The 13,440-nt window shown below is 52.7% G+C and overlaps 1 protein-coding gene across 1 annotated transcript in view; it reads right to left on the bottom strand.

Moving 5' to 3' along the window:
• The window catches only part of SH3BP5 (SH3 domain binding protein 5), an 84,586-nt gene that overhangs the window by 49,940 nt on the left and 21,206 nt on the right, over positions 1–13,440 (bottom strand). The window contains exon 3 of the mRNA XM_070377174.1: positions 2,250–2,378. Within this exon, the coding sequence (XP_070233275.1) occupies positions 2,250–2,378 (129 nt within the window). The remainder of the gene's footprint in view (positions 1–2,249; positions 2,379–13,440) is intronic.

The raw sequence follows: 13,440 nt of genomic DNA, 5'->3' as shown, positions 1-13,440 counted from the left end.
CGGGTCTCCCGCATTGCTAGCAGATTCTTTACCCTCTGAGCCACCATAAAGTGTCATCTGAACAGAAACCTGAAGGAGATGGGATGGACCAGGCAAATCCTGCAGTTAAGACCACACACCGAGGGATCCACAAGTTCAAAGACTCTGAGACAGGATGAGGTCTGGAATCAGCTCAGCCAGAGGAGGTCACCACACGTCAGCCAGGGCTGCTGGCAACCCGAAGGGCCCACTCCAGAGGCCCCTGAACACAGAGGTCCCTTCAGCAGTTCCGCTCCAAAATCTCAGTGCTGGGGACCCAGTGGGGAAACTCCCAGTGGGGATGCCACTGCCAAGGGTCCAAGGGGACGCCTTCACAGGCCCCTGCAAAGTCCCCCAACAGCACAGGGACCTCTGTGGCCTCAAAAGGCCCAAGGATTCAAGTGACGGAGCCTTTTCAGAAGAGGGGATTTCGTGCCTTCCTCAGGACTGACCCAATGTTTACAGTATCAGAAACATCTCCTCCAATCTAAACAGAACCCTTCATACTACGAGGTCAAGACCACTACCATCCTGGGATATGGGGGGGTGAGACCCATCCCCCAATAGGGGGCACCCTGAAGGCTGTGACACAGGGCACCCTGGAGGGGGGATGCCTCAGGGTGGGGGGCTTCTGGGGACTGGTGAGCACCTTCTGGAGAAGAACTTCTTCTCCCTGGAAAGCTGCGGGCCTGGGTGGAGCACAGAGGGAGGAGGAGAGCGGAGTGGCTGAGACACAGGCTTCTCGCAGGCCAAGGCACCCAGGCCCTGTGACATCACACAGCCCAGGGCAGCAGGCCAGGGAAGGGCGGGTTTCAGGCCACTCTGTCCAGGAGCCAAGGCAGCGTCTGCATCAGGTTCCAAGCAGAAAGCTCAGCTCAAGGTGCGGAGCTGCAAAACCCAAGCCTGCAGCGAGGATCTGGGCAGAACCACCAAACATCAAAGGGATCCCCGATGAGATGTCTGAGGGGTACCCGGAGAAGGGCCAGGGAGAGGAATGCCCATGTCCTGGCCCCAGATCCTCCATAGCTCCAGTCTTATTGCATCCCTGGGGCTCCCCTTCCCAAGGGCTTCCCTTTGCCTGCTGCCTCCCCACCTCCCAACAACACACAGTGCACACGCAGAGGGGGCTCGCAGGGGAACCCACCCTCACCGAGGATCGGCTTATAGGCAGAGACTCAGGGAGGCAGCATCTTCCATCACCAAACACACAGCAGGGACAGGACCTCACTATGGACCAACTCCTGAGCCCTGGGGGTGAGCCAGCCAGCTCTGCCGTGTGTTGGGAACTCTCTTCCCTCCTGTTCCTGGAGCCTCAACCTGACCCCGGGAGGTCCTCACACCGCTGATGATCCACGGAAGACGCCCTCTGAAGCCAGCAGCCCCAGCGGCCTCCCCCCTTTCTGGTCTCAGGTCCTCTGTCGCCTGTCTGTGCTCTCGGGACAAAAAACCAATGTTTCAAGAGAAGGAAATGGTCAGTTCCTCCCAAACCTGGAAGGAGAATTCGAGAGAAGGAGTGTTCTTCCTGGGGCTGACAGGCAGTCACTAGGAAAGCAGAGAACAAGCCAGGTGGTCTAATCACAGCCTCCCGTCCACGTGAGCTGGCCTGGCCACTTGGGAAATGGACCAGGTACCAACTCCAGCAGCGAGGCATTGCCCAGTGACCCTGCTCAGTCGTGTCTGACTCTTTGCGATCCCATGGACTGTAGCCTACCAGGCTCCTCCATCCATGGGATTTTCCAGGCAAGAGTACTGCAGTGGGTTGCCATTTCCTTCTCCAGAGAATCTTCTCAACCCAGGGATAGAACCCAGGTCTCCCACATTGTAGGCAGACACTTTACCATCTGAGCCACCAGGGACGTAATAATATATTGTTGAAAGCTCAGTCACATCCGACTCTTTGATACTGGAGTGGGTAGCCTATCCCTTCTCCAGGGGATCTTCCTAAGCCAGGAATCGAACCAGGGTCTCCTGCATTGCAGGCAGATTCTTTACCAACTCAGCTATCGGGGAAACCACCGGTGGGGACATCCAAACGCCAGCACCCACATGGCCTTAACAGCACTGAGAGCGGGAATGAAGGCAGGCTGTGGGGTGCGAAAACAAGGCACCAACTCCAAACGCGCCTCCTGATGAAGTCACGGCTCTCCTGCACCCCGACCTTCAGCAGGGGCGCCTGGAGGTCAGAGGTGCCCATGGCGCCAGGCAGGGCAATGGGCAGACCAGGCGCTTACCTGCCTCGCCACCCTCCGAGCCTCCCAGTAGGGCTTCGAGTCCTCCACGGCCTTGCCGATCTTCTTCACCAGTTCATCCAGCTTCACCGTTGCTTCCACCAGGACAGAGCGGAACTTCTGACGGATATCCTGCAGACAGGAAATTGAGGACAGTTCAGGCTTAAGGAGCCTGTGGAAATCCACCTGACTTCCCCAGAAGCCTCCGGAAGGGCCTCCACTCAACCGGGAAGCCTGTGCGTACAAGCCCGTGTCAACAACAACGGCCCCCGAGAGAATCTGGTGTGATACTGCAAGCGTCCCAGCACCTGTGCCAGCTGGCATGGCAGCCCCCGGCTGTACGTGGCTACTGAGCACTTGACCCTGGCTAGTGAGACAGACAGAAGGAGCTTTTCACTTGGTTCATTTTATTTAGATATACTTAAACAATCAATGAGGCCATGACTACGGTATCAGACAGAGCAGGTTAGACCACAAAGCTCCGTCCAGGGGAAGATGCCTAACCTGGTCACCCCGGCAGCCTCAGTCCATGATGATGGCAGTATTCGTCACAGGCCCACGATGTCCCCAGTCCTGTGACACGGACAACACTAAACAGTGTGTGCCAATTTCCGACAGGCCAGATCCTGTGCTCTGCCTTGGGCCTGGTCCCTGCCTTCAGGACGCCTCTAGTACAGGGGGGTGAGACGGGGATAAACACAGCCCATCCCCAGAGAGTGTGTGAGAATGAGACCGGCACAGCTGGCGTGGGACCCAGGACCCAGAGCCTCAGCAGGCCAGGTAAGGGGGGTGGGAGACTCGCCCTTAGAGGGGGACTCGTGGGGAGCTCCCAGCAGTACCATCTGCACGGAGGCCTGAAGCACGGATGGGAGGAGGGAGACACTGAGTCCAGAGCACCAGCAGAGCCATGCCCACAGCGGAGGGGAGGATTGGGCTGGCATTTTCCAGAGACTACAGGAAGCTGGACATCCAGAATGTGGGGAACGGCTAGAGATAAGGGCGGCCACGCCCTCCAGAGATGCCACGAGCCATGCGGGCTTGGACAGGCGTCGGGGAGAGGGGAATCAAGGGTGGGCGGCACCAGGCTTCACTGCACCGTCAAAGTCAGGAAACCAGGTCCACAGATGCCCCGAGGAGGAGAAGAATCACAAAGACAGTCTGGTTCCAGCTCTAGGAAGACACTGGAAGGGTTGGTTGGGGCTTCAGAGACCCAGGCCCCTCCACCCCTCCTCCCCCAGGGAGCTGGCCTGGCACGGCCACAGCCTGGGGAGTCTGCGTGCATCAGAGGGGCGACGTGGGCCCTGGGGGAGGAGGAACACCAGCCGCAGGGGGGCCCCAGGAGCAGCCGGCCACCCCACTGGTACACACGTGGTTGTCGCTGGCTGCAAAGGGGCTGCCTCACTATCTGAAAACTGCTTCTAAGCAGAAGATTATATGGACCTCACGGGTCACTGGGAGAGCTCACAGAGGGGTCAGGAAGGCCCTGATCACGCCTAACTCGCTCTCCCCCCATCATTTCGCGCTTGGGCTTTCTAGGTGGGTTTGAAACATACGAACATGGCCTTTGTCCTACACAGAGCATCTCAGCCCCTGGGCGCCCCCATCCTATACCCGTGGTCCCTCCCTCCAGTCATGCGTCCTCATCATCGGAAGCTGCTCCGCCTTCCCTCTTCTCTGGCCAGGTCTGCAGTCACGTGCTTCAGCTACAGCTGCTGAGGACAGAACAAGCCAGACTTGTCCTCCAGAGGACACGCCGCACGTGCGGGCCGCCCGGGGACAAGCAAGCCCTGCTGAGCTGCTGTCGGGCTTGACTTGCAGTCCGTGGGAGGCAGCGTGCTGGCTGCAGCTCCAGGCTTTCAGCAGAGACAAGGAGCTGAACCGGGTGAAACCTCCACCTGCAAGCTCTGATTGAGCCAATTCTTTACGCATCGTTTTTACTACCTATAAAATGATTCTTTTCCATCTCCTAAGAGCTAACACCTAGATCGGGCAACACAGGGCCCCCATTCCTACCTGGCAACCAGGGGCTAGAAGTAGAGGAGAAGACACCCCTTAGAGAAAGTCCTTTCCAGCCCCGTGCCCTGTGCCTGAGCCACGCCCAGCCTGATTCACCCACTGACCTCCCCTCCCAGCCCTCGGAGACTTCTGATTGCCCAGAGCTACTCCTGGCACCAGTGACTGTAACAGCTGGGTGCCTAACAGCTAGCTCCTGGTCACACAGTAGGTACTCAATAAATGCACACAATGTTTTTTTTCCCCCCTGGCATAAAAAGAGACCCATGATTCTACAAGGGGGTGGCTCTGAGGGGCAGCTGACCCAAGGGAGGAAAACCTGCTTTGCAAACACACCCACACACACAACTGCATCTCCAAGCCACAGGCGGGAAAACCGGGGCCCAGATCGTCGGCATGTGACCGGGGGCGGGTCACACTCTCTCTCTCCATCCTCTCTGGGAACTGAGAATTGGGCCCCAAACCAGGAGCCCACGGACCCACAGGCCTCGTGCCCTTGGCTGTATGCTATATACTAAATGGAAATTTTACATAATTTATCCATTTCAGGAAAACTCATATAATTTTATTCTAATTTAGATTCCAAATTCCTCGTAAAGAAACAAAAAAAAATTTTTTTTAATCAAATGATCAGGCAACACTGGGCCCCCATTCCTACCTGGCAACCACTGGTTAAAAGTGGAGAAGACACCCCTTAGAGACGGTCCTTTCCAGTCCCCAGGCCCTGTGACTGAGCCACGCCCAGCCCGCTTCACCTACTGACCTCCCCTTCCCAGCCCTCAGAGACTTCAGATTTGCCCAGAGCTACTCCAGACACCAGCGACTATAATATAAGCCACCTACCTGCGTGAAAGGGCATGCAGGGAACAGATGGCCAGTCTCCCATGGGGCAGACACAGATGCTTTTATCCATCCGTGTATGCAGTCACTAACAACCTTACCAGCTAAGGTGCTTCGGTTGCTCTTTGTTTTTAATTGAAGGACAGTTGACTTTCAGGGCTGTGCTAGCTTCAGGTATACAGCACAGAGATCGAGTTGTACCCACCTATCTCTTCTTCCCAGATCCTTCTCCATTCTAGATTACTACAAGATATTGAGTACAGTTCCCCGTGAGTGCCATGGGTGTGATCCACATTGTCCAAAGAGGGAAACTGAGGCACAGCGTGACCAGGGAGCCTGCCCAAGCTCACAAAGCTGGGACGTGGTAGAGCTAAGACTTCACTTTAGACTTCCTCAAGTGGTAAATAAATAAGCACCATGTAGCGTGATGGGTACTACAGACCTCGGTCTACATGCTGCAGCAGACACACACCCAGGACGGCCACACCCAGAGAGAGTCATCCCAGCCAGGACTTGCAGAGAGGGGGATTTCACCAGAGAGAGAGAGAAGAGGGCATCGCAGCTGAAGGACCAGCAGAGCCAAGGGCAGCAGATGGGAGGGCTGGCAGGAGGAAGGCCACGGGAGTGGCTCCCAGGCTCTGACCTCGAGCCCACGTGCATCGGGAGACAGGGTGGGTTTCTTGAGTAAGCCTCCGTTTACCCGCCAAGCGCCTGCTGTCAGTAACGCCTGAACACCACTCTGCCTCTTCCCTGGGGGTCCCATGGTTAAGAATCCGCACTTACATCGCAGGGAGGGCAGTGTATGATCCCTGGTCGGGTAACTAAGATCCCACAGGCTGTAAGACCAATAAATAAATAAATGGATATGGACAGAAAAGAGGTTTTTTTTAAAAAAAAAAGTAAACCTCGGGACTGTGAACAGAACTTTCCAGGCCCCAAACAATGCACACGCTGAAGGCTGATTGCAACTTGGTCCTGCCGGGAGGAAGGGGGGCGGGGCAGAGGAGGAAGGAGACTGGAGCCTCCTCTTCCATAGCGGCATGGTGGGGTAAGAACTGAAACGAAATGTCCAGAAGCAGCCACACAAAGCCTGCTGTTTAGAGTGACGGAAATAAATACCTAAATCATCAGCTAAAATGCGTTACACGGATCAATTAAATTGCCTCTAAGAGAGAGAAAGATGGGGCTGGGGTGGGAGGATCGGATACTAGTTGGGAGGGGTTGTTTTGTCTTGTTTTTTGCCCTTTTAAAATTTGTAGGAAATTATCACAGTGTTTTGGTAAGCAGAAGCATCCGCAGATCAAATCTGGGTTGGGGTCCCCACGTGAATCTGGCAGGCAGATTCAGGGACCACCAGCCTGGTCGAACGTGTGACCATCGAAGGCTGCTGAGTCCAAGAGATATCATTTGACATTAGCGTCTCCCTCCATCAAAGAGGCTGTGCTGCCAGGGATGATGACGCAGGGTTGGCTGGCAGCCAAACAACAACTATTCATCCAAGATGTGTTAAGCACTCAACACAAAGCCAGCCTTCTCCCTGATAAGAGAGCGGACCTAGTTCTTCACCATTCCACAGAGGGGCACGGCTGTCCGAGTAACAATTCACCATAAAATCCTGAGGTGTGGGAGCCCACAAAACCAACATCTTCCCTGCCTACCCAGCGTAACAGCCCTGATTTTACTGGGCCTCACCCTGGTCTCAGAACCGATCGCGTGCCTGGGCATCAGTACAGGATACTCCTAGCTTCAGTCATCATTAAGGGAGGGCACAGGACCCATCAGAACCAGTAAGATTTCATTCTGGGACTTTTCTGAAACTGTTAAGAGGAAATCTTTTGTACTGAGATGGCTGAGAAGATGGACTAAAAGCTGGAGCAGATGGCAGCCCACTCTGGGCACCATGAGGGGCGAGTCCATCAGAGGCAGGGAGGGAAGGAGTCCTAATGACGCTTTGGGCTTTTGGACCTAGCAACGCTTTACAGTCTAACCCTAAACTCCACTTCCCCCGAGCCAAAATGGTTCACACACAGACGCACACAATCGTCACCCCTGCTTCATGTTTTAAGCTAGTTGGAACTGGATTTCTGTCCTTTGCAACTGAACTAAGTCTCTTAAAAAAAAAAATACTGAAAACTACTGTATGCCTTAAGGTAGTCATGCTGATATACTCAGGGAGGGGAAAGTCAATCACAGTCTATAAAGTGGCAAAGTTCTGTAACTAAATACAGGTGATTGCTGGAGGGCTTCTGTAAAGCCATACGTACAAGGAGCTTCTGGGGAACTTAATTCAACCTATTCTGTACAAAGTATTTCTCTCTTTTTTTTTTTTTTCCAATTCATCTTAAAGCCAGCTGGCCACAACTGAACTTGTACTTTTTGCCTTATTTCCTAGTTCGAGAAAGGACTCCACCATGGCTCTCTGTCATCTACAATTACAAGCAATGTGTCTCCCAAGATCAGAGTTGGGGCTGCTTCCTGGCGTGTCCAGAGAGGAGAGCCAACTGTTTCCCTGTGCTGAGTGACCCACAGATAAGCTCAGAAGACATCTCGGGAGAAGGAGCAGACCTTTCACTGGTCGAGAAAAATAAGCCACACGCCAGCCAGGGCTGTTTACCAGCGGATTCTTTTTTAGATCAGCATCCGAAGGAGTTCTAAGCCATCCCTTGGCTTGGATGAGACCTCAGAGCTTGCAGTCCGAAAACTGTGTCACATCCATTAGGTGACTCAGACTGAGGGCAGTTTATCCAAGCGGAGAACTGGAGGTGGCACAGGCTCCCGTGTGAACGTGTCGGTGTGTTGGAAACACGGCCCTGGACCAGACAAGAAACCCCGACCACACGAAGCCTGCACCAGGGCGCCCGGGGAGCGGCGGGCAGGCTGGTCACACTGGGGACAAGCCCTTTTTTCTGGCCAACCCAGCCACCTAAGCCTCAATGATCTTGCCTGGAAGATGAGAAGGGCAGCCTCTCCCCTTCACAAAGGCCTCCCCAGAACCTAGCGAGGTGAGGAAAGGACATCAGGTTTTAAAAATAACTGTCCTACAAACTAAAGTCACCGAACTTCAAAAGGTCCCGAGTCATGCCACTTATAAACACACTGCTCCCTGCTTGTGGAAAGATTTCACAGGCATGCTCCGAGCCTCACAAAGACCCTGCAGGGCAGCGTGGCCAGGCTCAGCAAGAAGATCCCCAGTCCCCAGATAAGAGACCTCGGTCCCAGGGAGAAGGGCTGGCCTGGCCCGGGGTCTCGCACGGGGAGTGTCAGTCTACAGAGCATCAACAGATCCCACCTGGCTTTCCCTCACCCATGGTTCTCAAAGTTTGGTCCAGGGAACACGGGAGGTAGGGGTCGGGGGTTCCTGGAGACCTTTCCTGGGACTCTGCACGGTCAAAATCATTTTCATAATCAAATTCAATTTAATTTGCCTCTTCCACTTTCGTTCTCTTGTGACTGTCGAATGGAGTTTTCCAGAGGCTACTTGATATGTGCCATCACGAGAACGAATGAAGGCAGGAGCAGAAATGAGAATCCAGCTCTCCTATTAAGCCCGATAGGAAAGAGACTTGCAAAAGCCACAAAATGACGGCTTTCTTTTCACAATTTTTTTTGGGGGGTTAAGTTATTTTGATAAGATATACATGTAATAGGGTTAAGTTATTTACATAAGATATGCATGTAATAGGCTTATTACTGTCACTTTTAATGAATGAATACAGTTTTAAAAATAAAAATTCATTTAAAAATGAATACAGTTTTAAAAAATGGGTAATAGATGCTACCCATAAAAACAGAATCTCTCTGAAATGCTCAGTGATCACAGGAGCATGAAAGGAACCTGGGGCCAAAAAGCACCAGGTCAGCTGGTGGCCCCAAATCACACCCGCCCCACCCACGCCCTGGGCCGCCCTGCAGAGACCCCGCTGGAGGGGAACACGGGTGTGTGTTCAGTAACAGCAAAGCAGCTATTCGTTCTCAGGCCCTCCTTCACCCCTTCTGATTTTCCCAAGGAGAAAGCCTGCATTGGGAGCCACTCTGATTCTTCACATTTGCTCATCTCCCTTCTAAGAGAGGAGGAGTTGGTCAGGCTCAGAGCCTTCCCTGGAAAAGGGAATCTGCTAAGAATTTGATAAGCAAACTGATACAGTTACTGGAAACAAGAGAGCGCTGCTCTCAAAGTCAGCAAGCAGGGCTTATCCACGTGATTCTTCACTAAAAACCTTGCTTTAAACAAAATTATTTCCCTCTGATGGCTTTTCACTTACAGTCATTAAGTCTCACTTTCAAACAAAGGACAAATGTGAATCCACGTGGGAAAAAAAAATACAGAACAAGAATAAAGCAGAAATTATGACAGAAGCAGAAGAACAAGAGATTTGGGATGTAAAGTCTCTGTGGCAGGAACATTCCAGAATCCCAAGGTGCAAGGCACCATCAGACACGCTCTGACTTCCCAACCAGTTCTAAGGTAACCGCATGTTTTTAATGCTTCTACAGATCATATTGTTTACTTTTTCCCCCCACCCATCCAATCTATTCTTTAAGAACACTTGTGGCAGCTGCTAAAACACAAAGAATCCACTTTCCCGGGGCTTCGGTGAGAAGGATCAAGCACCCCCCAGGCTGTCTGCTGAGCTTTCTGCAACACCGGAGATGCTCTGAGTTTGCACAGGGCTTGGCAGAGGCCACCGGCCACACGTGGCTAAATGAAAACTTGATGTGTGCTTAGTGCGGCTGACTGGATACCGTATTAAACTGTCATTTTTAAAGTAGAACTCGAGTCTCCCCACAGGGCTGGTGACTGCCATCCTGGGCGGCACAGGTCCGGCTCCTGAACCCAGATTCCACTCTGTGCTCTGCCTGCAGGGATCCAGCCACGCTCCTGGGTCCCCCTGCTACCTGCCCTCCTTGCCTCTCCTGCCCCAGGGAGTGGCCATCACTAGCCCTGGGGGATGGACGGGCAGCCAGGAGGATCTGATTTCAGCTCTGGCAATTTTGCAGCAGAGGCAGAAGTGGAAAGACTGTGCCTGGGGCAGAGCCAGGGTCTAGGGCACCAAGGCAAGAGGCCCCCAGAGCTGGGAGGGGGGCAGAGAAGGGCTGCAAGGGCAGGAGCCCCCAGGGAGCCAGGGCCAGCCCCACAGGGACCACAGCACCCCCGCCCAGCACCGCACAGGCCCAATCACCCAACAGCAATTTTCACCCAACCAGGGAGCCTGGGAAGACAGGGGCAAAGGGATGGGAACATACATGGAAAAAAAAGAAAGAAAGAAAATGGGGAGATAGCACCAGGGCCTCCCAGTTGGGAAGCAGCAGAATCTCGGCTAGGGACTGGTGCCCAGCTCTACGCCTCTGCCCACCTTTCTGCCCCACCTTGAACCCCAACTTCTTGGGGCATCTCCCAAACCCAGCTTCTTTAGGGACTGTGCCCCGCACATAAGGAGGATCCTGCTGCCGTGCTTCTGACATACAATCCTCTGCCGAGGGCCAGAATGGAAGAAGCCAGAGGAGGGCAAGATGAGGACACAGAGGTGCCCACGGACAGGGAAGAGCAAGCAAATGAGAGGAGAGCAGGCGGAGGGTGCAGGAGACAACCTGGGATCCTGACCCTGACTCTGCAATCACCCAGCCAGATCCCTTACCAACCCAGCCAAGGCTGCCCTGTGGGGGAGGCCCGCAGCCCGGCGAGTCACCGCGCTGGGCCCACAGGTGCTGGGACGCTCGGAGCGCCTGCTCAAGGCTCTGCAACGCCTTCCCTTCCCGGGGGTCCCCCTCCCTTCCGCCTTTCAGAAACCCCATCTTTTATTTAAGCTGCTTGAGTGGTTTGGGGTACAATAGAGGGGATTCTAGCCCCAGCTCCAGGCCCAGGGCAGGCCCCAAGCAGCCGAGCAGCCAACAAGGCCAGCCCTGCTTCCTCTTTCCACACCAGCACACCAGCTGTCCGGGTTCTGCACCAGCAAGAACTTCCTCCCACCGAGAGAGGAGAAGAGGAAAGAAGTGGTGCTGGTCAGCATGGTTTCCTGTACAAGCTGGCCTCCTCCAAGGTGTTCAAGCATCTGAAAGCTTTTTTTAGGCCTAAGCAGAACCAAGTTCCTCCCAGGCACAAAGGCTGTGCTCTAGAACTCTGATTTAACTAGAGGAAGTTTCCAAACAAGCAGATGAGGACCTCTCCTGTTCCCAGAACACACAGCCGGCACAGCTACCTGCCCTGGGACACGCTGCTGCTGCTGCTGCTAAGTCACTTCAGTCGTGTCCGACTGTGTGTGACCCCATAGACGGCAGCCCACCAGGCTCCCCTGTCCCTGGGATTCTCCAGGCAAAAACACTGGAGTGGGTTGCCATTTCCTTTTCCAATGCATGAAAGTGAAAAGTGAAAGTGAAGTCGCTCAGTCGTGTCCGACTCTCAGCGACCCCATGGACTGCAGCCCACCAGGCTCCTCTGTCCATGGGATTTTCCAGGCAAGAGCACTGGAGTGGGGTGCCATTGCCTTCTCCCCGGGGACACGCAGCCTTGGCCAAAATCAAGATGCCACTGCCATTTGCAGGCTGAGTTAAGAGAGTTGGTGGGTCTGGGAACGCAGAAAAGGCTCTTTTTTAAATATTTTTAAAATAGTTCAGACTTGGGGAAAATGAGGGTAAGATGCAGACATGATGGCCTTTAGCCTGAGACATTTCAGTGTGTACTTCTTAAAAATGAGGACGTTCTCTTACATAATCAAAGTAAGATGATCACAATCAGAAACTTAAAACTGATACAATGCCACTAATCTGATCTGTGATTTTGTTCAAATTGTGATGTCCCACCAACATCTTTTACAGTGAAAGTGTTAGTCGCTCAGCTGTGTCCAACTCTTTGCAACCCCAAGGACTCTAGCCCACCAGGCTCCTCTGTCCATGGAATTCCCCAGGCAAGAATACTGGACTGGGTTGTTGCTGTTCAGTTGCTCAGTCATGTCTGACTCTTTGTGACCCCATGGACTGCTGCATGACAGGCTTCCCTGTCCATCACCAACTCCCGGAGCTTGCTCAAACTCATCTCCATTGAGTCGGTGATGCCATTCAACTCTCTCATCCTCTGTCCTCCCCTTCTCCTCCTGCCTTCAATCTTTCCCAGCATCAGGGTCTTTTCTAAGGAGTCAGTTCTCATCAGGAGGCCAAAGTATTGGAGCTTCAGCATCAGTCATTCCAACGAACATTCAGGGATGATTTCCTTTAGGACTGACTGGTTTGATTTCCTTGCTGTCCAAGGGACTCTCAAGAGTCTTCTCCAACACCACAGTTCAAAACCATCAATTCTTCGGTGCTCAGCCTTCTTTATGGTCCAACTCTCATATCAGAGAAGTAGATATTTTTCCGGAATTCTCTTGCTTTTTCTATGAGCCAATGGATGTTGGCAATTTGATCTCTGGCTCCTCGGCCTTTTCTAAGTCCAGCTTGAACATCTGGAAGTTCTCAGTTCACGTACTGTTGCAGCCTAGCTTGGAGAATTTTGAGCATTACTTTGCTAGAGTGTAAAATGAGTGCAATTGTGTGGTAGTTTGAACTTTCTTTGGCATTGCCTTTCTTTGGGATTGGAATGAAAACTGACCTTTTCCAGTCCTGTGGCCACTGCTGAGCTTTCCAAACTTGCTGGCATATTGAGTGCAGCACTTTTACAGCATCATCTTTTAGGATTTGAAATAGCTCAACTGGAATTCCATCACCTCCTAGCTTTGTTCGTAGTGATGCTTCCTAAGGCCCATTTGACTTCACACTCCAGGATGTCTGGCTCTAGGTGAGTGGTCACACCATCGTGATTGACTGGGTCATTAAGATCTTTTTTGTACAGTTCGTCTGTGTATTCTGCCACCTCTTCTAATATCTTCTGCTTCTGTTAGGTCTGTACTGTTTCTGTACTTTATCGAGCCCATCTTTGCATAAAATGTCCCCTTGGTATCTCTAATTTTCTTGAAGAGATCTCTATTCTTTCCCACTCTACCCACTGGAGTGGGTAGCCATTCCCTTCTCCAGGGGAATCTTCCCGACCCAGAGATCGAACCTGGGTCTCCTACGTTGCAGGAAGACTCTTCATCATCTGAGCCAACATCTTTTACAGCAAAGGAAGAAAAGGTATTTTTTCCTGGTCCAGGATCCAGTCCAGGACTCACACAGGATCTAGTTGTCAAACTCTCTCTAGTTTCTCGAATCTGGAAGTGTTCTTCAGTTTTTCATGGCCTTGATAGTTTTCAATAATATGAACCAGTTATTTTATAGAATCTCACTTTGGGAAAGACTCACTTTCAAATCATCATTTTTTTGTCAACGTTACACAGGCAGGAGCCACCAGAATGGAATCTAACCAATAAAA

This window comes from Bos mutus, chromosome 1, assembly GCF_027580195.1.
Source record: "Bos mutus isolate GX-2022 chromosome 1, NWIPB_WYAK_1.1, whole genome shotgun sequence".
Lineage (NCBI taxonomy): Eukaryota > Metazoa > Chordata > Mammalia > Artiodactyla > Bovidae > Bos > Bos mutus.
The sequence above is the reverse complement of the archived record's forward strand: the minus strand, read 5'-3'. Positions and strand labels throughout refer to the sequence as shown.